The 25,541-nt window shown below is 37.1% G+C and overlaps 2 protein-coding genes across 4 annotated transcripts in view; one reads left to right on the top strand and one right to left on the bottom strand.

Annotated features, from left to right (window-relative positions):
- The window catches only part of LOC117305549, a 44,371-nt gene that overhangs the window by 8,129 nt on the left and 10,701 nt on the right, over positions 1–25,541 (top strand). The window contains exons 1-25 of one of the 3 annotated variants that reach the window (XM_033790433.1): positions 1,093–1,285; positions 1,599–1,759; positions 2,329–2,496; positions 5,515–5,666; positions 6,275–6,383; positions 7,075–7,287; positions 7,555–7,712; positions 8,024–8,117; positions 10,212–10,611; positions 11,426–11,562; positions 12,473–12,628; positions 13,192–13,325; positions 14,064–14,226; positions 14,771–14,986; positions 16,165–16,299; positions 16,662–16,865; positions 18,662–18,847; positions 19,742–19,911; positions 20,294–20,591; positions 21,044–21,223; positions 22,161–22,361; positions 22,826–23,026; positions 23,271–23,371; positions 24,104–24,263; positions 25,057–25,214. In XM_033790433.1, the coding sequence (XP_033646324.1) occupies positions 1,615–1,759; positions 2,329–2,496; positions 5,515–5,666; positions 6,275–6,383; positions 7,075–7,287; positions 7,555–7,712; positions 8,024–8,117; positions 10,212–10,611; positions 11,426–11,562; positions 12,473–12,628; positions 13,192–13,325; positions 14,064–14,226; positions 14,771–14,986; positions 16,165–16,299; positions 16,662–16,865; positions 18,662–18,847; positions 19,742–19,911; positions 20,294–20,591; positions 21,044–21,223; positions 22,161–22,361; positions 22,826–23,026; positions 23,271–23,371; positions 24,104–24,263; positions 25,057–25,214 (4,239 nt within the window). In that variant the 5' untranslated portion in view covers positions 1,093–1,285; positions 1,599–1,614. Of the gene's footprint in view, positions 1–1,092; positions 1,760–2,328; positions 2,497–5,514; positions 5,667–6,274; positions 6,384–7,074; positions 7,288–7,554; positions 7,713–8,023; positions 8,118–10,211; positions 10,612–11,425; positions 11,563–12,472; positions 12,629–13,191; positions 13,326–14,063; positions 14,227–14,770; positions 14,987–16,164; positions 16,300–16,661; positions 16,866–18,661; positions 18,848–19,741; positions 19,912–20,293; positions 20,592–21,043; positions 21,224–22,160; positions 22,362–22,825; positions 23,027–23,270; positions 23,372–24,103; positions 24,264–25,056; positions 25,215–25,541 lie in introns of those variants that run through there. The other 2 variants (XM_033790432.1, XM_033790431.1) reach the window with 2 other exon arrangements.
- Positions 2,485–4,329, bottom strand: LOC117305551 (RWD domain-containing protein 2B-like). Its single transcript, XM_033790435.1, has 2 exons — positions 4,022–4,329; positions 2,485–3,219 (listed from the first exon to the last, which is right to left on the bottom strand). The coding sequence occupies exons 1-2, from the start codon at positions 4,226–4,228 to the stop codon at positions 2,509–2,511; spliced, it is 918 nt and encodes a 305-aa protein (XP_033646326.1). The 5' UTR covers positions 4,229–4,329; the 3' UTR covers positions 2,485–2,508.

Raw genomic sequence — 25,541 nt, 5'->3', positions numbered from 1 at the left:
AAAATCTACATTTATGTAGCATAACAAACAAAAAACAATGAGAAAACTCGTCGCCCGTTTTTACGCACGCGCAGCAGGCGAACCTGTAGACTCGGTTTCAAGTCTGTGATCCTGGTTTTGGGTGGTAGTCAATCAGTATTTTTTGGAACAGCGCCCTCTTGTTGGTCAACCTTTGAGCAGAAACTACAGATTGCTGGATGCAAAACAATTAATAACAACGTGATCTCAGACTTATAATTAGGTCTAATTACGCGAACAGTCTGCTCTTAGCTAACTCTCTGGCTGGAATCTTTGTAAAATAAATAAATAATAATTAACCATTCTTATATAGCGCATAACACATAGAAATCAAACATGTCCCTAAGCGCTTCTGAGAAAAACACAACAGAATACAAAGACAAGATGTTCTGGGTAACAAACGAAATGGATGAATTAAATGGTAAATAAGTGCGTCTTTAAAGCAATCTTAAACCTAATAATGGAATCAATGAGCATATTTTGTATGATTTTACATTCACCCGGATATAAATAACCGAGTGCAAGGTGCAACTCCATCTCGGCGTTTGGGTGATATATTGTTGATTTTTTGTTTCAAAGTTCTTTGTTGTTTCAAAGTTCTTTGTCCGGGTCTTGTTATTTTCTGATGCCCAAGGTAGAAGCTCCGGTCTTTTTGGTACTAGAGCGACTAAAGTAAAATTACTGTTTTATTTTCTGCAGTATAACTGACAAAGTTTGGTACTTCTTCCATTTTCATAATAAGCCATAAGTTTTGGAGAACAATGTCCAACATTTTCAACAATAGTGTTCACACGTGGTCAACAATACTATTGTTGAACATGGTTGAACCATGCAAGGAAAACAACTAAATATTGCGTTAAAAGTTTTCTAGGCCAGCTGGCAAAAAAAATTGGGCGCGCAAAATTACCTCCGACAATTATTCACGGGCTTAATCTTCCCCGCAAAGAAAATGTTTTGTTAAATCCCGAGAGCAAGCAGCGATCTCAATGCACCGAGAATTCCCTGTACCCCCCCCAAAAAAAAAAACCAAACTGGAATGCTAGGAATGCTGATCAATTACACCTTTATTTCACGGAAGAAAGGGCAAACAGAAGCAAAAGGAACGGCAGCCACAGACAGAAGCAAACGAGCTACTACAATCAGGGCGTTATTAAAGATCGTGGCACAGGAGCTAACAGTAGTCATCTGTTTTACGTCCAGAGAACATGTTTAGTTTCTAGATCCCATCGTGTTCCTTTTCGTTTCTACAGATCCAACATCGGGAAGAGTAAGTTCTTAGATATTTACTTACGATGTTAAACAGGTTGGTTGAACTAACCAGTTTAATTTGTTTAAACTTCAGACAAATTGAAAGTGCGTTATTTCTGCAAATGGTAGTTCCTCTCTATGACTAAATGAACCCAAAACTCAATTTCAAGATTTCAATCATACATTACCATTTTGCTACTTTATTTATAACAATGATTTGTTCATTAAAAAAATAAGTTCATCTGATAGATCGTCAATAGTTATTGCATTTCATGAACTCTCAAACCTGAACTATGTTAAATCTGAACTCTTTACATTTGTCATTTTGATAGATTTTCTCCACCCACAATGAAGCCCCCATCTATAACCCTGATAATCTTGCTTAGTATTTCTGCTTTGCCTGGGACAAGAGGAGTTTTTTCAGCTGCAACTCAACCTCATCACAGAGGTGTACCCGTCAGACAACCTTCACTTATAGATAACATCCGCAAAGGTTTCTCAACTTTATCTTTAATTAATCTATAAATCTGACAGCCTCATATCTCTTTATTTTGGTTTACATAGATTAACTGTTTTCCCTCCATCCTCTGTGCTTATTATTTTGCTAAGCTATATGTAATATTTTGGGAAGAGTATGCAAAAAATGTTGACTTGAATTGGATTGGATATAGGCTTGAGTGTTCTGCTGTATCACAGCACCCATTTTTCAATCACAATGACTAAAACATAATCTTTTGGCTGGTTTATCCAAAAGAAAGAAAACACATTTTTTGTTCTGCAAAGTATTATAATTCTTATTTTGAATAGTTTCTGGGTAGGAGCAAAAATTCATCTCTAGAATGTTATCTGTTTTAAAAGTAAATTGTTATCATAATACAATATAAAAACGACAGCATATTTTTTGTTCTTGACTAAGACCTATTCCCAGCCAAACCAATGTAGATGAATTGTATTTGTTTTAGTAAGTTCAGTTGATATCATAATACAAATTCTATCATTTATAACAATTTCTAGAATTACACAAAATAAAAACAACAGTATATTTTCCTTTTCTTCACTAAGACCTATTCCCAGCTGCAACCAAAGTTGATGTTATGGAAAAAACACAACAAATTATTGATCAGATGCTGCAGCAGAAACTTCAGAGAACAAAAGAAATGTACAAATTGGAAGAAACACCATCTCGGAAAAGAAGATCTATTTCTTCCAGCTTGAGTGAGGCATATATTGGTGAGTATAAACTTAGTTTGTCTTTGATGAAACTTTGCCATCAACACCAAGTAATATCTTAAACACTGATCCACATTCATGCTGCTCAAGAAACTGAAAAAAAAGTCCAAGATCCATGTGATAATCTCTTCCACCTCGAACTGAAAAAGCTTTTTCATCAAATCCATTGAAAAGTTTAAGTACTTTTAATTGTCCTTTCTCATCTCGAAGAGGAAAATCTTCACGATGTTTGCAAGAAATCTTTTTCCAGGTCATCTTTCGAAGGAGACTCCAGAACTCTTCTGCATAGCATTTTTCACCCTCAATACAAATGATGCCTGGCTTACCCGGAAGGCAAAATCCAGTGACAGGAAACTCTGAACCCCAGTCTAAAATAAGTCGTCTCTTAATCTTGCTGTAGATGTGATGACTATGAATCCAAAGTCTTGTAAATGTGTCTTCTTCTTTTGTACGCTTTGGGGTTGTGGTATGAGGAAGGTTATTGTCTTCACATGAAGATGGTGAAACAGTTGCCACATATTTACAGAAGTTGTCTTGAATCCACTGAACAGCCTCCCCGATGACTAACTCTCCACGATCAAGACTCAATATATGCTCTGCCAAGTCATCATTTAACCTTTTCTGTTCTTGACGTGAAAATGGAGGAGCATCTGATCGGACTAATACTTCTGGGGTATCCTTTGGATAGGTCTGAGGAAGTTCACAAATTACTTGAACATTACACTGTTGAACAAAACATACATTAACAGTTATTATTATTATTATGGTTTTCTCAATGTCCTGCCCTGGTCCATGAAACAAAATAGTAGTAAAAGAACATAGGCTTGTGGGCACAAGGGGTGTCAGTACGTAAAGCAGTCACATCTTTTGGTTCCTTTTAATAAACAAATCCTCGGGAGTCACATTCAGAAAAAGAAAATGGTGGAGTAAACTGTTAGTGACAGTGTTATTAATTCAAACAGAACTATTTTGAGGGATGAAATCCAACCCTAAAACAACTGCACTAGTAACGGGATTCTAAAGTTTAATGTGTCAGTTGGTAAGCTTTGGCCACTGAGCTATGCAACAACTGCTGAACATCCCTGCAATTTGGCAATGAAAATGTTGTGTACTACCATGGATGAAGAATTCCTCGATAGTACATAATAATGGCTAGTACACTACATCATGCCTAACATCAACAACAATAATAACTGAACTAGCATGACTATATAATTTCGATGTGAAAAAGCGCTCTATATAATTTATAAACATTGAATATTTGTTGTATTTTTGTTATAATTATAAATAGAACAATACAAAATTTAAAAGTTAGAACTAAAAAAAACTCTGCAAATTTTCTTTTAATTAATTATTATTAATTTAATATAATAATATTAATAATTATTAATTTAATTAAGAAATTAAATTTTAAATGTCGGCTACCAAGAAAAAATATCTGATAATGATATCTCAAAATTTTCTGTGTCACTTGTCAAATCTTTTTTATTTAACATTCGAAGAAAAAAAAAATATATATACTGACCTCTGGTGTGTCAATCTTAATTTTAATTGTGAATGTTATCTGTGGCAATGAAACAACTCCACAATTATGTTCACTGTCCTCGCCGTCCACGATACTGCGTGCTTCAGAAATGGCACTCGGATCGTCAACACAAAACTCGTCTGGAAACATACTTTGCAACATATCAACCTCAGATATTTGAAGCTCGATCACCTCTTTTGAATTCATTTTAACCAAAGGAAAGATGTTTTAATGCTGTCCGACTACAGCCACCCCTATAATACACGTTTTCTACTTCTTGTTTTGAAACCAAATTCCTGCCAACTGGGCGCCGCCATTTTCTTTTCTGGATTTCTGGATGCACCTTGCTCACTAAGAATAAAATATGTGTTTTGAATTCGTTTAAAAAAATTAATTATTTGTTTCATTTTGTCGACTGAATTTTATAAATAACATTCGTTTTAATTATTTTAAAGATATTTAAGACATAAGTATTAAAATTATGTTCATACTAAAACTGCACACTTACAAATCTGCGATCTTCCATTTACGTCTGCGCATGCTCATAGCGCTGATGCGCAGAGCTAAGAGAGTGTGCCGTGTTTGTCGTCTGCTGATTTTAGTGTTTTTGTCTCTGTTTTTAACTTGAAAACATCGTTTCTTTACGAATTAATGCGTTTCTATAATAATAATAATCATGGAGGAAGGAAATACATCAGGTAATCATTGTCATCAGTCATCTGCTTGTTTAACCTATCTATGTTATGTGCAGTTTTAAAAATGTTCTGTTCATTAATTGTTTTACTTTAGAAAGTAGGCCGTCAGTGATAGGAAGACTGAACATGCTGAACTGAATGAAGATAAACAGAAACTCGAGCAAGCTAGCTAGCTAGGGAATAGTTAACGATTATGAATGATTGATGATGTTTGTCTCTGTCAGGACAGTGTCACTGTGATATAATATCACTGTCTGTCAGTGTCAGTCAGATGGTCAGTCAGTGTCACTGACCACACTGTCACACTCACAGTGTCAGTTCATTGCAATTTAATTACCGGTAGCATGTTGACCAATCAATGCAATTGCAAGGCTTTTTGGAAATGTCACTGAATTTCTGAAGTACTCAAAATGTTGGAGAAATAGTCTGAAAAATGCTGACATTTTACCAACTACCAAGGTTTATCGCGAATCAGAACCGCAATGCATTATGGGTAGGCAGATGGGGCATTTGCTATCGCGGTGTATGTTGTCAACCACAAGTTCACAACATGCGCACACATGGCCTATATCTTTGTGTGGGTTCAACAGCGCCCTCTCTTGATTTTTTGCTATTTGCGATAAACCTTATTTTTTATGAGCTTGTATTGTTGTTGTTAGTTCCTGTTGTTACACATAATGTATAACAAAAAAATAACAATTTCCCCAATTTTTAATATGAAAAAATGAACAATCATATTTATGTTATTCATTATTATGTAATTAACATTATGTTATATTTATTTCCATTTATTTTCAGAGTACTATCAGTTAATTGATGTACAGGGCTTAGATCATCTGACAATTCCTGATTGTATCGACATCGCTTACTTCACTCATAATGATCATCATTACATAGTAGCAGCCTCGGTCAACTCCACTCACGAACAGACATTCCTGTACCATTATCATGTAAGTAGTGTTGCATTAATTGTAACCTACAAGGTTGCCTTCTCTATTATTCCCATTCATAAATGCAAATTTGTTTTAAAAAAGCCTAAACTCATGTATGAAAAACTGCAGAACTCGTTTGCAGGCTCCATTTCGCAAGATTTCAAATTGCATGCGACGCACAACAATTGCTTAATAGTTGCTAAAAAGCTTAATATATTTGACAGTGAGTATCGGTATGTATTGTTTGCTTTAGGCATAAATTAGTAAACTAGTGTGCCAACACATGAATGGCTATTGAGTGCCAAACCTTTTGACAGCTCTGGTTAGGTCTTAAGCTATTCAGCTTTTTAAAACCAGTTGAAACGGTTGTGTGATTACTTTTCAACAAACAGGACTGTCTAAACTCAGGCCTGACACTTCACAGAGGCAACAGAGGCAACCCCCTTGCCTTTGCCTTGGTGCCCTTGAATTGCTCCAGTAGAAATTTACAATTTCCTCATAGGGTGCCCTTTGCCAAAGAGAAAATGCCTTGGTGCCATTGCCCTTTCAAAAACGAAGCATACAGGCCTGTAAACTAACTAGGGTATCTATTGAAAGAATACCCTTTGATATCTCTTTACCAACAGAATGAAGAAGCTAATTTATTGCAGACTCTGGACACAGCTGACGTACAAGACTTGACAATCTTCCAAATAGAAGAGAAAACTATTCTGATTGTTATGGAGAGCAATTCAGGTATTAAAAGATCTTGATGTGATCGATCTGTATCCATTTCCTGCATTCATCATATCCTCAGAGTAGAAAGGAATATTTAATAAACTGTTAATAAACTAAAATATCAACCAGGTCTCTAATTAACCCTTGACACCCACAGCTGTTGCTGTGGTGCCCTTTGCAAAGTTAGAAAACAAGTTGACACTTTTCTCATAGAGGTACCCCTTACCTGAACGGAGCAATTCAGGTAATTCAATCTTGATCTCATCCTCAGAAGGTAGAAGCACTACTCACAACAAACTAAAGCATCTACGAGGCCTCTTATTTGTGTCCTTTGCAAAGTTACAGCACAGTTGACAATTTCTCATAGAAGTGCCCCTTATCAGAGCAGAGAAAACTGCAAAGTTTACACATTCCTCATAAAGGGGCCCCTAACCAAAGCAAAGCTGCTGTGCCCCTTCAAGTGGGAAGTTGTACTAGAGGCTTCATCTACTAGAACATGTACTTGTCAATATGGTGCTGTATCTAAACCATCTGGACATTGATAAGACACTGTAAAAGGAAGCTGTTATATCGACTCGCAATCATTAAGAAATAGTTTCATTGATTTTGCTGTACAATATTTTAGCTCCTCCCCACAAACAGCCAGAGTCTCTAGAGGATTGTCTTGATCCTTGATCCTTCTTTAATCTTTTCATTTTTTGTTCTGTAGATACTACTGGTATACCGACTGGAACAGTGGTATACCAGTTTGATAATTCAACTCAAAACTTTGGGTACATCCAAAGAATCACAACGACTGATCCAACCAAGCCAGAAGCCTTCTTTACTGAAGATACTGCTTATGTCATTTTTGCCGGTGCTTTTGTTGAAACTGTTACTGAAGGATTTGAGCACAAATTATCAGCATTGTACAAATGGGAAGGTAAGTCTATATTCACCACAACAAGTTTATTATTAATTTTGTTTTTACCCTTACACCTATGTGTGTTAGCACTTTACACTTATTACTTTACACAACTAATACTCTTTATCCCCAGTACAAATTTAATATCTCTGAAAATATTTACTGAAGTTTTAATGAACATTCCTGTTGAATGATGTTGTATAACGGAACAAACTTGTAATGAATAGTCGCTTGCTGAATATTTCCGACTGAATTATTCCTTTCCTTGTTGATTTTGTTACACAGGAGGTCATTTGGATATGATTTCAACCTTCATCACAGGAGACGCAGTTGATGTATTTCCCTTTACAGTGTTTAGTCAAATCTTTGTTGGTCTGGCTAATCGCTCAGATTCCCATCTTCTACACTTTAATCCTCATCTGGAAGTCTTTGAAAGATATCAGGTATTGATTATAATCACTGTTATCAACAAGAACGCTTCCCTTGTGTTTGAAAGATATCGAGTATTGATTATAATCACTGTTATCACCAAGAAAGTTTCCCTTGTATTTGAAAGATATCAGGTATTGATTATCAGGTATTGATTACACTCACTGTTATCAACAAGAAAGTTCCCCTTGTTCCACATGTTATGGACGTCAAACAAAGTTGAATAAATGTTTGATAATTTCTTTCGATCTGCATCACCAGTCACTATAAAGTAAAAGATTTCTTACTGCTCTTTTACATGTTTATTTTCTGTTTGATACATAAGGATATTAGTGTGAGTGAAGCAGTAGATTGGGAACACTTCTACCTGGGACAATCTAGAGAACAGGATCATTTCTTGGCTGTAGCAAGTGGGTTAGGTAAGTATTTAATATTGTAATTTGTAAAGTTGTAAAACAGTTTCCACATCCATATATGGGACTTGAGGCATTGCATGGTGAGTTATCAATTTGTTTGCAGTTGCATCATGTACTTGCTAGGTAGAATTGGTTCTTTAGAGAACTGTCTTTCGTATATTCTACTGCCGCCAAGTAGATTTTCGGATATCGGGATACTTCTCAGTTTTAAAAAGAACTGTCCTGCTTTTTAGCTACTCCCTGGGCGGAAGGTAGAAAATCGGTCGAGATTTCGAACCCCAAGTTTTAGTGGATCTTTATTAACTTCACTGCTGTGGAGTGAGTTGGTCTCAATGTTTCGACTAGCGTGCTCTAGTCATCTTTAGTTTCCACATTCATGAAAGTGTACCCATCTAAAGTCAGCATAGTTGCCCTTCGGGAAAGGCTATGTGGCTCAGAGTTCTGGAAATGCAGTCAGCACAGGATCCAGCAGTTAATAATAATAATAATAATAATAATAAGACTTGTAATGCGCACATATCCACCCTGCTGGGTGTTCAAGGCGCAGTAAAACCAAAAACAAAACAAAAACAAAACACAACACAAAGAAAAACAGACACAACAAAATTAGTCATTGAAAACCTGTGACATAAGATAAGTTTTGAGAAGAGACTTGAATTTTGCAGTACAAGGACAAGATCGAAGATTAAGTGGTAGAGAGTTCCAGATGCGTGGCGCGGCTGAAGAAAAAGACCTGTCACCCCATGAGTGTCGAGACTTGGGTTCAATGAGGAGAAGCATAGAACTTGATCAAAGATTCCTTGTTGTGTACTGGACGTCATTACTTTTCACAGAGACGGATAAAGTAGATCTGTACAGTATTGCAACTCCTCCACCAGTCTTGTGAGGTCTTGGGATGTGATGAAAGTAGTAGCCTGCAGGGGTACACTGACGACATGTTAAGTTGTCGTCTGGTCTCAGCCATGTTTCTGAAACGGCAACAAGGTCCAGATCTTTTTGCAGAACAAAATCAGCAAAATCGTCATACTTGTTACAGATGGACTGTGTGTTTATAACACAAAGGCTGAGTTGAGATTTGGCTGGGGTCACTGGTACTGGAACAGATGGGAGTGTAACTTCGGGTACGGGGGGTTTATGAACAGTTCTACGGCGACCAGCTTTTTTACCACGATGTGTAGGTCGGTAAACAGTGCTGGGATTTACAAAAAGGCCAAGGTTCTGTAATGATAATGTACAGGAAGGCAGCAGAGTTGTAGCACGTGTGGATGGGGCATAACGGAGACTGAGAAGCTTGTTTCGTGAGTAGGAATTTGCAGAGTTTGGACTAGCTTCTGCTGAGTTTGAGTTATTGACACCTTCCAGGCCGGGATTTACAGCAATGTCACCAAAAATCACAATTTCCAAATGAAAAGTGGCTGGGGAGTTGTCATAGTAAGAAACAGGGCATTTCAGATATCTTCGATGGTGGATGAGGCCTAGATGTGTCTTTGGCAGGATGCAAGCACCAGACACAATTGATGCTGATGGAACAAAGCTGACCACAGATGAGTCAGTACAGTACAATGGTCTAGCAAGCAGGGAGAGAATGAAAAGGATACTTACCTCCATTGTCCCCAGATGGGCGAACAATGTCCATGGACTAGGTGGATGACTGCACAGGATGCAGCCACCTTAAGTGTGTGTAAGCTTTATACACCAGAATTCTCAACTGAGACAGTGAACAATTCCAACAGAAAAACACTATTTTCACAATTCAGATGACTCCAGGATACACAGAAAAGGTCCTGTCGATTCCAGGTGTAGTAACAAATCCAGTTGTATAAAAATAAGAACACAAATTGAGCAATATACTAAGAAATTAGCAAACAAACACAGAGCTGATTTGAGTGGCTGCTGTCAGGCGCTCAGTCAAAGTAGTGAAAAAAAACAATTGCTTCAGATAAATAGTTACTAGATAGCTCAGTTGGTAGAGTGCCAGGGCCCAGCACGTTAATCCAGATGCCATTGGTTCGCGTCCCAATCTAGTAAATGTTTCTTTGTTCAACCCAAAATCAATGGATTAAAACTAAATAATGAAATGTGGTGTTTTGTTCACAGCTGGTGCAAGCCAATCCATTATCTACAAGTACTTCCACAATGAGTTCGTTCCATTTCAAGCCATAGTCACAACTGGTGCCCATCAATGGCATGCCATTACTAATCCAAGTGGTACCTTGCGTACCCTAGCCTTAGCCAGTGACAGCGGAATCAGTTTCTATGTTTATAATGGATGGATATTTGAGGAGTCTTCTGTATCTATCGCTAGTTCCTTCAATCCAGGAAGAATCCACAGTTTCATCTCATTCATAGACGGGGATCAGATGCTTCTAGGTCTAGCTGATAATTCTACCTACAATGCTAATATCATTAAGTTGAATTTCACCGTGAATTCTCCAGTGGAAGATTTACATGAAGCTGTTAATGCATCATGCCTCAAGTTAAAAGAAAAAATTGCGAGGTGAGCAGAATTCATTCACTTTCTTGATTTAAAAACTACATTTCTTTCATATATAAGATTTGAGGCATTGCATGGTGAGGTATCATTGTATATTTGGTTTGCGGTAACACCATGTGTCTACTTGCCAGGTAGAGTTTGTTCTTAGAGAACTGTGCTTTTAACTATTACCTGGGCGGATGGTATAGAAAATAGGCATGGGACTACTACTTTAGCTTATAGGATCGTGATTAACTGTACTACCGTGGAGTCAGTTCTGAATTGGTCTCAACGTTTCAACTAGCTTGCTCTAATCATCGTCAGGAGAACATAAAAGTTAAGAGAACATAAAAGTCAGGAGAACATAAAAGTTAACAATCGTTAAGACATTTAGTTCTGCAAAAATTGTTAAGGCGCACAGGTCATGACTCTTGCTTTTTTGAGCAAGATGCTCTACTATAATTACTTCCCTTCACTCAAGGGTATAAATCACATCACCAGTGAGGGCAGAGATGTTTCTTTGTGATTGATTTAGCTTAGTGTGCTTCATATTTGGCAGCACAGGCTGTATCTCCCAAGGGAGCTGAGATGGTTTAAGGAATGTAATAAAATGGCCCAGTGTTAAGGGGTAACAATGTTGGAGCTTCACTGAGTGACGGACCTGAGCGCTATTTAAGAAGCCACTATTATTTCTAGGTCTTTAAAGCTATTGGAAATGAATTTAAATTGTTTTGCAAAATTTATATTTGATGATTATTTCTCTATGGAATGTAGAGAAAAATAGTTTGTAGAGTTGTGAGCGATTCTACTCTTAAATTATTGGTTTTGTTTTTTACAGTTTGGCTGCTGAACTGAATGGAACTGTGGAGAATTCCACTAATCTTGTTTACATCAACTCTACAGAGGTGCAGTATATTACCGGCAACAAGACGTTCAAGAATAATGTGACTGTTAATACGCTAGTGGCCAGAAGCAGTAAGTTCCGTCAATCCAACTTACTATCAACTATCAATAGATTTATCTATCTGTTAAATATTTTTTAAGAATTTGATTTAGTTCACATTATGGTGAGATGGTTCTCAGAGAAATTACTGAACACATCAATGTCAACAAGAAATGTTTTCTTAAAAGAATAGATAATTTGAGGATTGTGAAGCCATAACCCTATAAAACCATTCCAAACATGTTCCACTTTTATGTCCTGATGTTGGCTGAGTGTAGTTAATGTATTACTTCTCAACACTTCTCAGTCTAAGCATGAGACCAGGTGCTTTAATCTCATATGAATTGTTGATATACTGGCGAAGCTATCTACTACACCCTTTGGAATTCTCTTCCTGCTACCCTCCATTCTCAGATGAACCTGGACCTCTTTAGAATACACCTCAAATCTGTTTGCTAATCTTGTTTGTAATATTTAATTTTTAATTTTATTTGTAGATAACACTTGTATTTTGATATACTTCTTTGCGTTTTTAATTTTTTAAATGCCTGCTTGCCAAAGTTTTGATACATTTTTATTTCTAAAATGCTCTCCTTTTTGATTGCTTGTTTTTTGTCTTACTTGTGTACCTAAAGGGATTGGATAGTGATTTGGTTCGCTTTTGGGCAATCCCTAGGCTTCTGTTTGCTTTTTGTTTTTTGGTATGTCTCTTAATGTTTTCGTAATGAATGTGCACATTTATAGTTTTTGTTGCTGTGTGTTGATATTTTTATAGCCTAAAACAAATAAATAAATAGATAAATAAATAAATAAATAATAAATATAAATAAATATATTATATTTGTTTGTAAAGCGCATTGAGAGTTCTCCAAGAACTGAAATGCACTGTAAAAGCATGTCTTATTATTATTAATTTACTATCCTATATCTCCTTTGTGTTAGTTGATACTCAAAAGGGACTGATTTTAGATGATGGAGAAAAAGCGGAGCTTGCTGACATTGTATCAAACCAGACACAGATGTTAGCTTCTCTCAAAGCCATGGAAGATAAACTCAAAGGAGCAGTCAGGAAAACTGGTCCTGTGCAAATCATTACAGGTAAGGAATATGAAGATGTCCAATGTGTTGTTTCATAAGTCATTAATTCTATGAGTACACCATGTAAAGAACTCTGGAGGTGTGGACCAGTGCGTTGTTATTAACATTTCGATCTGGATATACATTCTTAAAACTGTTATTAGAGCGAAACGAGAAGAGAGAAGACAATTGAAGAAATTTCAATTTAAGATGTAGGAGGAAAACCCTATAGATTATTCCTGGGATAACCCAAGCAGTCAGGTATGGTTGTTTACGGTAAATAAAAGAGGGACTGAAAACCCAATCCACATATTGCCCCCCGCTGGGATTCGAACCAGGGTCCTAGAGGTGGAAGGCGAGGAAAGAGACCACTTTACCACATTCAACAATACAGCATAACATCCAAGGTTCAACTCCTCAGTAAAGTGCAATATTGAGACAGCATCCTACCAGGGGTACATTTCAACTAGTTTGCCCTACAAGAAAGTTTGACTTGGATTGTTTTATGACTATAAGGCAGTGTTGTTTGGTTGTTCAACCTAATCCATCTTGAATCAACTGCTTGTGACTCTCTTGTTTTGCAGGTCGTAAAACATTTCTTGAATTAGATGTATCTGTCCTTGAAGCTGAGACTGTAACTACAGGGAGTGATATCATCAATACAGATGTGAATCTAACTGATTTGACGACTAACACATGGTACAAAGACAGAGATCAGGTAAACAATCCACCAGGTCTTAAAATATCCCACGACACCAACAGCAACGGGTTGGAATGCTAGGTGGCAGCACACCAGGTAAATTGTCATTGTTCACGTAGTTCTGAGCATGCACACATTACCAAGAACAATGGAGTTACCTGGTTAGTCTGCTGCCACCTTGTGTCCTCAAAAGTATTCCATTGCCTTTGTGCCCTAATTTTTGCGGTGATGCCCTTTGCAAAGATCCAATACCAATTTACATTTTCCTTATAGAAACACCCTTACCAGAGGAATCTTGCTGTGCCCCATTCAAGAGCGAAGTTCAAATGCCTTATATTCACTCTCGATTCCGTTACTGTGGCAATCGTACTTGCCAAAATAGCTACCAGCAACACCTTAGATACAATGCACCTAGTTCCATTTAGTTCACCATAATGGGCCCAATTTCATAAAGCCTGTAAGTACAAAAAACTTGCTAAGCACAGAAAAGTATTGCTTAACAGGAACAGCTTACTAGCCAAAACTAAATGAAGTTTGCACTGCTGTGACTGTGCCCCGCTCAGTTTTTGTTTAGCAAAGACTTTTGTCAAGCAGTATTTTCTGCTAAAAGCTTTATGAAATTGGACAGTGTTAGATAATGCATAAACCGTTTTTGTATTGCTTGAAACGGCTGTTGTGGTTCAACCCCCAAATAACACACCAGTGGTTGCAATATATTTGCAGTTTGAATTAGTGTTTATCTTTTGCTTGCTACAGGTTGTGAATGTTGGATTTAGTATAGCTGGTAACCTGACTGTGGTAGAAGACCTGGCAATATCAGGAACACTAGATTCTATTCAGACATCATCAATAGTAACACTCACTGGTAATCATACAATTACAGGCAGTAAACACTTCCAAGCATCACTTCAAGTCAAAGGTATTTGGTATTTTAGCTTCTGTGTTCTTATGAAATAACCAAGGCAGATTTTCCACAACCAAAAACTGATAAAATTGTATCGCATTGAGGACGACAAGATCTATGAGGTTTATGTGAATTAATTGTTAATGAAGACACTGTACAAGATGGTGTGTCATGGTTAATGTTATTGAATTGTTAAGATCACCGGACTCGAGCTCTGGTGTTTCTGATCGACCAGGATGTGGGTTCGAGTCCCAGTCGTGGCACCTGTGTCCTTAAGCAAGACACTTAACCATGATGCTACGTCCTTAGGTCCTTAGGATGGGGTGTAAAGCTGTTGGTCCCATGCGTTGTGTAATGCAAATTTTCCTGGTCAGATATATTGCAGCATATTGCACCACAGCACCTTGTAAACCATTGATACAAACGCTTTGATATTAAAGCCCCTGTGGGTATGAACCTACTATTATTATTGTTTGAGAGCAAAATATGAGATATGGAACTGTGATTTGTAAACTGTAATTCATCAGTCATTAACTGGATTGCATCTGTATTAATAAAGGTAATCTAGATGCGATGCAATCCATTGATGGAGTCAGGGTATCTGAGGATAATCTTCTTTTGACGTATGGGGCACAGACTATCCAGACTGATCTGAATGTAACTGGATATGTTACCTTTAGCAATGATGTGGAAGTGGATGGGCTGGTAGATGGCTGTGATGTATCAGCTCTATATCAAGATGCTGTGTTGACTATTGGTGATTTCAATATAACAGGTAAGTTGTTAGTATTGGTAATAAAAACAATCACACTGTGAACTTGATCAAGTGTGTGTTGTGTGTCGGGGTGTAGTGGCCGAGCAGATAAGAACACTGAACTCAAGCTGTTGTGTTTTTGTTCAGCAGAGTGTGAGTTTGGCATATTACTCAGGTGGGATTTGGACCCATTGACCTTGGCAATTCTATAGCAGTAATTAGACCTTTGCTATTCTAGAGCAGCGTCTTACCAACTATACCACTGAGATTACCCAGTAATTAGAGACAGTACAGTTCCTATATTTAGCAGCTGGTACTGCAACGAGTCCCACCCGAGTAATATGTATGTGAAATTTGTTCACAGAGCTCGGGAAAGTATAGAGTATACAGTGCTCACATCAGTGTATAATTATATTTGTAAAACCCAAAATTAATATTCTGTTTCCTTGATGCAAGTTTCCAGCTTTAAGAGCAATCAGTCTGTGTACTTGATCAAGTGTGTGACGGGGTGTGGTGGCCAAGCAGTGTTTCTGTTCAGCAGAGTGTGGATTTTGAGTCCCAGTAGTGACAATTGTGTTCCTGAGCTATAATTGCTTCTCTCCACCCAGTGGTAAATGGGTACCTATGAGGGCAGACATGGTTCTTGTGATTGATTTAGCTTAGAAGCGCATCATTGTAGCACAGGCTGTATACTCCCCCAGGGAGCTGAGGTGGTTTTATGGAATAAAATAAATGGCCCAGTGACTAGGGTTATTAATATTGGAAGTGCAATATTAAAACATATTGGTATTATTATAAGTGTCACCAGCAGTAAAGATATTTTTTTAAGTGGATGATGATGGTGAATATTGAGGAGAGTGGTGTTAAAGTTGTTGACAATTTGGCCTAAGTATATCTCCAAGATCTCTTTCATCATCTACCCAACGCCTTAGCTCTTCTTCCACCGCTTCCAGCATTCCCGGGACCCTGCACCATGACACGGTATGGCAATTGTGCTGTCTCAGTCATAGCTCCAACACTTTGGAACAAGCTACCTACCCACATTCAAGTGGCACTTTCATTGGATAGTTTAAATCTAACTTAAAACCCGTCAATCTGATTAGTCTGATTATAGCGCTTAGAAACATATGCGTAAAGTCATTGTTTATATTATTGTTATTATTATGATGACTGACTGTCTTTTAAATTCATGTTTGCAGGAAACAAGACATTTACCGGTGATTTAGTACCTGAGCAAGGTGTTTTAATGGGGGAGGAACGGACCATAGATGGAGTGGATATATCGGTCTTAAATCAAACTATTTTGAGAGACACTGGCTACCAAAAAATAACAGGTACATTATCTTAAATAGGTTGACATTCTGCAGCATTTCAACCCTTTCCTAATGATTAATTGTACATTGAACAAATTGAAGAAGCTCAACCAGACTCATAAGAAACATGCATTCTAACAAGTGAGTCAAAAAGGAAACATAGTGGACCCCCAAGTGGCAGTTAAGCCCGATTACTCTCCCGGATATGCAAATGCAATACAATGTGCTGAACTCCTGCAAAATATTCACTGTGAAAACAGCAAAGTGACGCCAAAATGAGCATCGCATTCGCATTCACATGAAGTATGAATCAGGCTTCATGAAAAAAGTCAGTATTTAAAAATTGATATTAATAATTGATCAACTGTTTTTGTAATTGACAGGGAATTACACTTTTACTAGCGAGGTATCTATATCTGGTGATGTGACTGTGGATGGTCTTGTAGATGGTATCAACATTCCTACAGATATACTGGTAGCAAACTCAGCCACACCAGCTGTATTAACCGGCCATTGGGTTATTAATGATGATATGATTGTAAAAGACATCACTGTACAAGGAAGCATTGATGGCATCGCAGCTACAGGTATTATTTATAATTCCAACAACTTTTGTTTTTAATGTACTCACAATATTTCCATCAATCTCTTTGTCAGGATATTTCTCAGTTTTACTGACTAGCCTTGCCTAATACCCGGACATGTGTGTCTATTAATATACACTGTTCTTCTTGCAAAAACGAAAGGAAATAAACTAGACAATTCAATTTTGTTTCACGGTATTCTTATTTACAATTCTGTGCACATTAATATTTACAATCATTTATATTTACAAACATTCTTAGTATCAAATTCAGTTGAGTCTTCACAAGTGTATGTACAATTTCAAGATTACTTTTCAGTGAAGACTTTCATTCAATTCAGTTGATCAATACTTTCAAGTCTTCACAATTTTATGTACAAGCACAATATAATTATTAGTTGAGGACTACCAACCAGTTCAGTGGCTAACCATACATATAACTAGTAAGCCATAAAAGTTAATATAGCAATCTTGACGATCTTGGTTCACCATGTTGGGTGCTGGCTCTTAACACTGCCTTTAAGTGTAGGTGAGGGTAGTCAAGGCCGCTCACTTGCCACGCCCTTGGCTTCTTCAATCGGTTTGGTCTTTGGGAAGTCGGCCTTCTCGCCTCTCTCTCTCAAGCCTTTCTCAGAATGAATTTCCAGACCAGAACTCGGTTATAACTCTTAGCTGGTAACTCGGAACCATGATTCCTACAACACTGGCCCTGAAGAACTTCTTACAATATAGACAATTACGACTCGGTAATGCCTTCAACAAATAGACCGTACAAAAGTAATGTCTTCAAAAATGTCCATGCCCAAAATTATGTCTGCTGTAGCTGTAGCTGTGCCAGATGACAATATTCTAAAAATCATCTCCCCACTTTCCCGCTCTCACTCTTACTATACTCCAACTTGATCCAGTAGTGCACGACTGTTGTCAATGCCAGACCCTAGCAACTATTGTGAATTTGAAACTTGCCTTCAAGCATGACAACCCCAAAAAGCAAATTTGCTGACTAAGCATACATTGAAATCTAACAGGAAAAGTAATTCAAATCTAAAAGGAAAAAAAAGCTGCATGCTGCATACCTTGTGGTTTTCTTAGAAACTTATAATGGGTGATTATTAGTTTCAAAGAACTACTGAGCTACTGGGCTACACAATGGACTACTTAACTACTGGGCTTACACAAAGAAAATAAAGTTTTGCAGACTCTTCTTTTATACAAAAAGGGGGGTTTAGATAATATTCTGACACTCCTGACGATGATGATCAATAACAAGAAGTAGCCTTGATCCACTAAAGCTAAAAGTAGTAGTCCGGGCCAATTTTGTACCTTCCGACCTGGCAAGTAGATACACACATGGTGTTACCGCAAACCAAACATATTATTAATATTTTGTTTACATCTTGGGTGTACTTGAAATTTTGCCTATTAAGAACAAATACAAAAACTGAAGTTGCATACCCCAATACTTTAAAATGCCTTTTATCAGATGTTAAAGGAACACGTTGCCTTGGATCGGTCGAGTTGGTCTTTGAAAAGCGCTTGTAACCGTTTGTTATAAAATGCATATGGTAAGAAAGATGTTTTAAAAGTAGAATACAATGATCCACACACATTTGCCTCGAAATTGCGTGGTTTTCCTTTTACTGTGCGAACTAACACGGTCGGCCATTTATGGGAGTCAAAAATCTGACTCCCGTAAATGTATTTTTTGGGCTGATGAAGCATTTGCTATTTATTGTTGTTTAAGGATACCATGGATGCAATTTGACCTAAATAATAATTAATTTTTTTATCATTTTTCAGGAGGGGGTACAGGCCTAGAAGTGCTTCTTACAAATGGCGTTGATCAAACTGTAGAGGGAGCTATAATATTTTCCAATGGTCTTATTCTTGATGGATCCTCAACAGTGGATGGTTTAGTGGATGGGGTAGATATACCATCTATGGTAGCTGAGGCTGTCAAAGTAGATGGTGATCAAGTCATAACAGGTAGGAAGATATTGAAGTATTTGATTTACTCTTTAACTCTAATGCCAGTGGTAGTGTTGTAGTGACTGCTTCGTTAACTTCGTTCATAAAGCTGTAAAAAGAACAACTGACAAATCAACACAAACCAGAGAAGAGTAAACTGATACCCTGCAAGCTACAGGAATTGTATATAGTTTTTTTCTGACATGTGTTGAACTTGCAGCCATTTCTCTTTTGTCGCATTTTTCAATGTCAAAAAGTGAAACCAAAAGTTTAGCTTCATCGTTTTTATGATAGCAGTTATCTTCAACATTACAAGTTCATAATTTTGGTGTTAATTGTCATAGTTTCGCCACCACCAATCCTGATGAGTCTTCACTGGTTACCAGTTGATCCTCCTACTTGTGTTTCGCTGCCTCAACGCCTCAGCCCCTTCATATCTCATTGACTTATTGTCTAGCAAAGAACCTGTCAGAAATCTACGTTCCTGTTCCCACACATCAATTTTTCACATTCAAAGAACTAAATACAGTTGGGGGGATCGTGCCTTTTCTATCGCAACCCAAGGATGTGGAATCATCTTCCTCAGAACATCAGGCAATCTACTTCATTAGCAAAGCTCAAAACTTTGCTTAAATCTCACCTTTTTTTCAAAAGCCTACTGTACGGCGCTATGAGAAACTGTTGGGTTTAGCGGCTTATAGTTTTACTGATTGATTGATTGATCTATTATGTATGTCCAGAATATTCAGAGAGACCAGAAACGTTCCCAAATCCAGACAGGATTACGTCCAGTTTCGTTCGTTGTTCGTCGGAGTATAATACACTAGAATCAAAATAGTTATTCAGTCTCTGACATTAATAATTACTACAGTGTTCTTGATTTAGCCTAACATGTGTATCTTTCTGTTTTAGGTGAGAAGACCTTTGCCTCTGATGTGACTTTTCAGCAAGATCTCTTAGTGGATGGACTTGTGAATGGAATTAACATAACAATGTATGAATCTAATGCATTGAGACTATTGGAGGAAGATGGAGTCCTTGTATTCAATGGGAATGTAACTCTTTTGGCTTCTCAAACCACGGTAATCAAATTATCACTTATTGGGCTTATATTTTACAGTCTTCAAACTTAATTGTTGTGATACATTTCGACCAGCTTTACTATGTTCAATAAACAATGCCCTGAAAAGTTATAACTGGTCTCATCAAAAGGGCTCAAATTTTGCACTGGACTTCAGGCCCGTTGTTTTATGTTTTTTTTTTTACAATGCCCTTTTTGGGATGAAAGTTTATGACTGGTTTCATTACCAGGGCCTGACATTTCTACTGATGAAAATGAGAGACGGGATAGCAAAAAGGTGCAGAAGAAGAAGCAACATATTAATACAAGTTTCTGTAATAAACCATTGTTATTATCGACACAACTCAAACCTATTTTCTTTACTGTTGTTTTTTTTCTCCTAGATGGCCGGTCCCCTCATCACTAATGGACAACATACATTTGGGACAGAGAGAAACATTGAGGCTTTTGTTATCCAAGGCAGGACAGACTCCATCAATGGACTTAAGATCTTCTCATCAGATGTGAGTTCAACTGAAGATGTAGAAGCATTGATCGTCAATAGCATCAACATGTCTTACTACCTCCGAGAAGTAATAAGAACTATTCCTGGAAAGCTTCTTCTTATTGAGGGGAATGTTACCTTCTGGAATGATGTCATTATGAAAGATAACTTGGACATTCAATCACAAATGATTGACGGTAAGTCACAGCCTTGACTTGTTTCCTTTTTGTTCTTCATCAGCTGCCCCCTCAATAAAAAACAATTGACACTTAACATTTACAAGAAGTTAAATTTGCATCGGGGATAAAGAATCTTCATATTGGTTTTACCCATAGCACTGTACTTTCCAAGCTTTGTGGAAAACAATCACAAGCACATTACTGGGGTGAGATTCGAACTCACACCTATTGCATTTCAAGAAAAGTGTCTTACCAACTGGACAACCGGCATTGCCCGGTTGCTAGAAGCAGTTTGAATCCTATATTTTAACAGTGGGTACCGCATTGATTTAATGGATGTTCAATTTGCATTAGAGATAAAGAGTGTTCATTTTGGTTTTCCCCTGACACCACGATCATCTAAACAAACAAAGTCACTATTATTGCTGATGATGAAGAGTGTTTCATAACATAAATGTGGTTTTTTCCAGGTGTGTTGATTACTGACATTGTAACAATATTCAATTCATCGTATGTGAAACTGAATACAACCTTTCTTAATGCTGTGATTGCTCAAGACGTCACCATTGGCTCTATAACACTCTCTGGATTACTCAATGGTGATGATGTACGAGCCATCAATGCAAATACACTCAAGATAAATGCAGACGGTAAGTGGTGTACTTCAAGAAGATTATTTCAAACAGAACTACATGAATAATAATTTTGGTTATACATCGATGTGTTAGCACTGTATACTCGTTACTTTCAAAAAATCACAGGCATATTACTCTGGGTATGATTCAAACCCACGACACTCATGATTTATAATCTATAATTTGTACTAGTTTCTTTGAATTGATATGATAGTGGCTGATACTTATTGATTTCAAAGCACTAAATGGGCAAGCACCATTGTACGTTCTAGATATGCTCAACTTCTATTAACCATCCCTCAACATTCCATACGGAAATAAATAGTCCTCAAGAAGTAAAATCTCATCGCACCTGGGGAGACGGATTCATTTTCAGTTGCAGCACCACGTCTCTGGAATCAGTTACCCCTTCACAATAAACCTCTATAACTATTCATTCAATCAAAAAATCTCTCAATACACTCATCAATAGCATTAAGTTCCTATTAACTAAATTATCCTTTGGTCCCTTCCCCTTTTGTTTTGCTCTTCCTTTGTTACAGTGCCTTTAAGAGCACCTTTTGGTGGATTTGTGCACTTTACAAGACTTCATTGTTATTATTAGTTGTAATGATCATAAGGAAGAAATCTCTGTGATCATTCATCTTCAAGAATGAATTTGATCTTAAATCATTTGATATGAAGAGAAAGGAGAAATGTATAATTTATTTAATTTCTGTTTCATTTGGTCATTTACCCTCCGAGAAAGACTTGAAATGTCAGGCCATTAACTATTTTTTGCATTTAAACCATAGGTCGTTTTGGTTGGTAAGCAGTTTGAACAGCTTATTTTATTTTCTCACTTTCTGTTTTAATAACAATTTCAAAATCAAACAACATTTGTCAGGTTTTTTTTCTTACTTTATTTGAGCTAGTTTGAGACAAATTGATATTGACTCTTTTCATTTTGCAGGAATCCAGTATGTGACAGGCACAAAGACGTTTCTAAATGGATTGACAGTGATTGGGAAAATCATCGTTGTAAACTACACCAATGGTTTTGACTTGTCAGTCGTTGCTGACGATGCTGTTTATACCAATGTGAATGAGACACTTATTACTGGAGCCAAAGTTTTTACCGGGATAGTGCAGATACCAAATCTAGATGCACTTGGTAAGTGTAGGAACTTCTCATAAACTTGTTACTCAGCATGTTGAATATGAAAGAGCTAAATGCACTTAAAGCACCTGATCAAGGGCCAGAGGGGCAGAGAGATGGGGGAAGGTCAGGCAGGGATTGTTTGTTAGGTAAGGTTCATTTTTAATTGCAACCACATATGGTTGGATTCATTATAAAAATAATAAAAACGGGAGAGATGATGTAGTGCCATTTTGTACAGTGTTTTTCTCGGCTGATCCCTGCTGAAAGCTGGTGTGTGATCTTGTTCCGAGTGTATTGTTTTGGGGTCATGTTCTCATCATTCTGGCATGAGAACAGGGCACTCGGGCCAAGAACACACCGCACAAACTCAGCCATTATTTATGACCATTATGTAACAGGTCTGTAGCTCACCTTTCAGTTTGAAAACAGCCCTTAATTATATTCTAATATTTTGATATTATCTCTTGACACTTCAGATCATGTGGATGGTGTTCATATACCAACATTCAACAAACAGGTTATTAAACAGTTTCTCACTCAAACAATTGAGGGCAGTATTCATTTCACTCAGAGTCTTCACTTCCAGGATGATCTCACGGTTGCTATGACAATAAACGACCACATTGTTGATAAGGAGCTGAATGGTGTATTGCTAACAACAAATAGTACTTACAATGGTAAGTGACATTCCCTGCATAAAGGACAGGAACACGGCTTGCTAAGTTGCTAGGGATTTAAGCTTACATAGTCAAAATATTATGGTTAATGAGTTGATCATTTGTGCTAACAGAGGTACTGATTGGGCTACACGGATTAAAAAGGACGGAACAAATGTGTGTGACACACCAAAATGTTATTTCAAAAATGTAATTATTTCTTATGGTTTATATTGATATTTCTTTTGTTCTGATTATTCAACAGGCAATTTGCAGTTTTCTGACATTGTTTCCGGACCTAATATAACAATTGATGGATTCATAGATGGTTTTAAGATGGAAGATTTTGTTCTGCGAGTTTCAGATGTGAGTTTCCCTTTGATTAGATAATTCAGTGTTGTTGTTATTTAGACTCAGTCTGTATCAAACTACACCCCCAAAAAACATGATAGCAAAATCATTAATTGACTTTTGGGCCAGTTTCAACTGCTTTTATTTTCCAACAAGTTCAGGTCTTTGGAAAACATGTACGACAATACAAGCTAGATGCAATATTATTGGTATCATGTTCTACCTCCATCATAAATGTACCAGGTCCAGATTACTTGGCAGCTTGCCATAGATAAAATGAAGGGGCAGCTTGCCCAGCCTCTATATATCACATTAATTAAACAGCAGCGTTTTTAAATTAGGACATTAAGGCCTACCAGGCTCAAAATGATTGTCAATAAAAGCTTAGCAGTTCTTGTAATCTTATAATAGATTACCATCAAATCTTGTCCCATCTAATTGAATGCATTTATATTTTATCTCCTTGCTGGCACTCTTCATTTTCACTAATATTTAAGATGCTAAGTATGATTTCAATCAGTATGCTCTGATCGTCTTCAGAAGAATGCAGCATTCTCCTGAAGGCAATCAGAGCATACTGATCAAAATGTTGAGTCGTTGACCATTGGTTATTTTCAGAACCAGCCTTACTCAAATGAATATTTACATGGTGCTACCGCAAATCTTAATATTTAAGATGCTAATCTTTAGGTTTCATCCCCGAGTGGTCAATGCATAACCTGAGTGTGTAATTTTTGTTTTATTTAGTTCCAAACCATAACTGGTGAGAAAGTGTTCATTGGAACTTTGACGGGTCAGGAGACAATGATCGCCCTCTTATTAAATGGAGTCTCCCTGGATGATCTGAATGCAGTAGCTGCCAGACATAATGAAACAACCGTTTTGTTTGGCTACACAACATTTACAAGTAAGTAAAGGCATTTCACTTCTTAATAATAACAATAACAATAACACATGTACAGTACTTTATCGCTGCATGTATCAAAGTACTCATTATTTCCACAACAAGTTTGCAAAGCTATGTTTGAATTGTGAGATTGCCATTTAGCACCTTGTATGGGTTTGCAGGATGCCATAATGCCATAGACACTTGGGTCCACCTATAAGCGTACTTAGTTCATTCACACAAGGTCTCCACCTTTACATCCCATCAGGGCTCAATTTCATCAAGCTATCAAAGCAGAAAATTCTGCTTAGGAAATTTCTTTGCTAAGCAATTAGTGGGGTCACAGCAACGCAAACATACAATTGTTTGGCTGGTAACTATTTTTGGAAAGCAAGAGTTCACTATCCTTAGCATGCTTTTGTGCTTTTAATACCTACTTATGAAATTGGGCCCTGTAGAGCAGCAATGCCAAGACCAGTACCAGACAGCTCATCATTATCAACAGTTTGTTACCAACCAACATTAGGAACATTAACTTGATATCAAAGTAGTTCATTTAGCTGCTACATGTATGAACTATATGTTGTGGGATACAAATGTGGGATTTGAGGCATTGCATGGTGAGGTATCAATATCTACTTGGGTTACGGTAACTAGGGGTTTGTGTGTATCTACTAAATACGTTCTTTTGGAAACTTGTCTCACCAACGTGTTGATCTACCTACCAAGTAGATGCACACATGGTGTTACCAAAAAACAAATATATAGGGATACAAATGCTTGTAACTTGTGTTTGTTTTGTGTGTTGTTGTAGGTGGGATAACCTTAGAGCAGAATCTAACAGCTGATATTCTAGTGGATACAGTGGATGTACGATACCTTGAAGCTAATGCACTACTTACTAAGAAAGATGGAGTTACTCAACAGACTGTGTATGGAAATGGAACTTTAGATGATATATATGTCCTTGATGTAAGTAGTTTTTTATTTCTTTTGTATTTTTATACTTTCTAACTCAGGAAGAGGAAATTTAATGATTTGAAAAACAGAAATACTTAGTGGTTAGTGTTAAATTTCAACTTCAATTTCTACAAGTTTCTGAGGTCCTGTCCAATATCTGAAATATTTATGTTGACACTCAATCCTAGCTGGTAAATTTTTGCAATGAAAATAATGGTGGATTTCATCATTGTGACCTCTACTCCCCCCCCCCCCACCACCCCGGCAATGTAATGTTTCAATGCCTTAATTATGATGACACATGACTACTACATTTCAAAATGCAAGATTTGTGATACA

The sequence above is a fragment of the Asterias rubens genome (genome assembly GCF_902459465.1).
Source record: "Asterias rubens chromosome 8 unlocalized genomic scaffold, eAstRub1.3 super_scaffold_89, whole genome shotgun sequence".
Classification (NCBI taxonomy): domain Eukaryota; kingdom Metazoa; phylum Echinodermata; class Asteroidea; order Forcipulatida; family Asteriidae; genus Asterias; species Asterias rubens.
The sequence above is the reverse complement of the archived record's forward strand: the minus strand, read 5'-3'. Positions and strand labels throughout refer to the sequence as shown.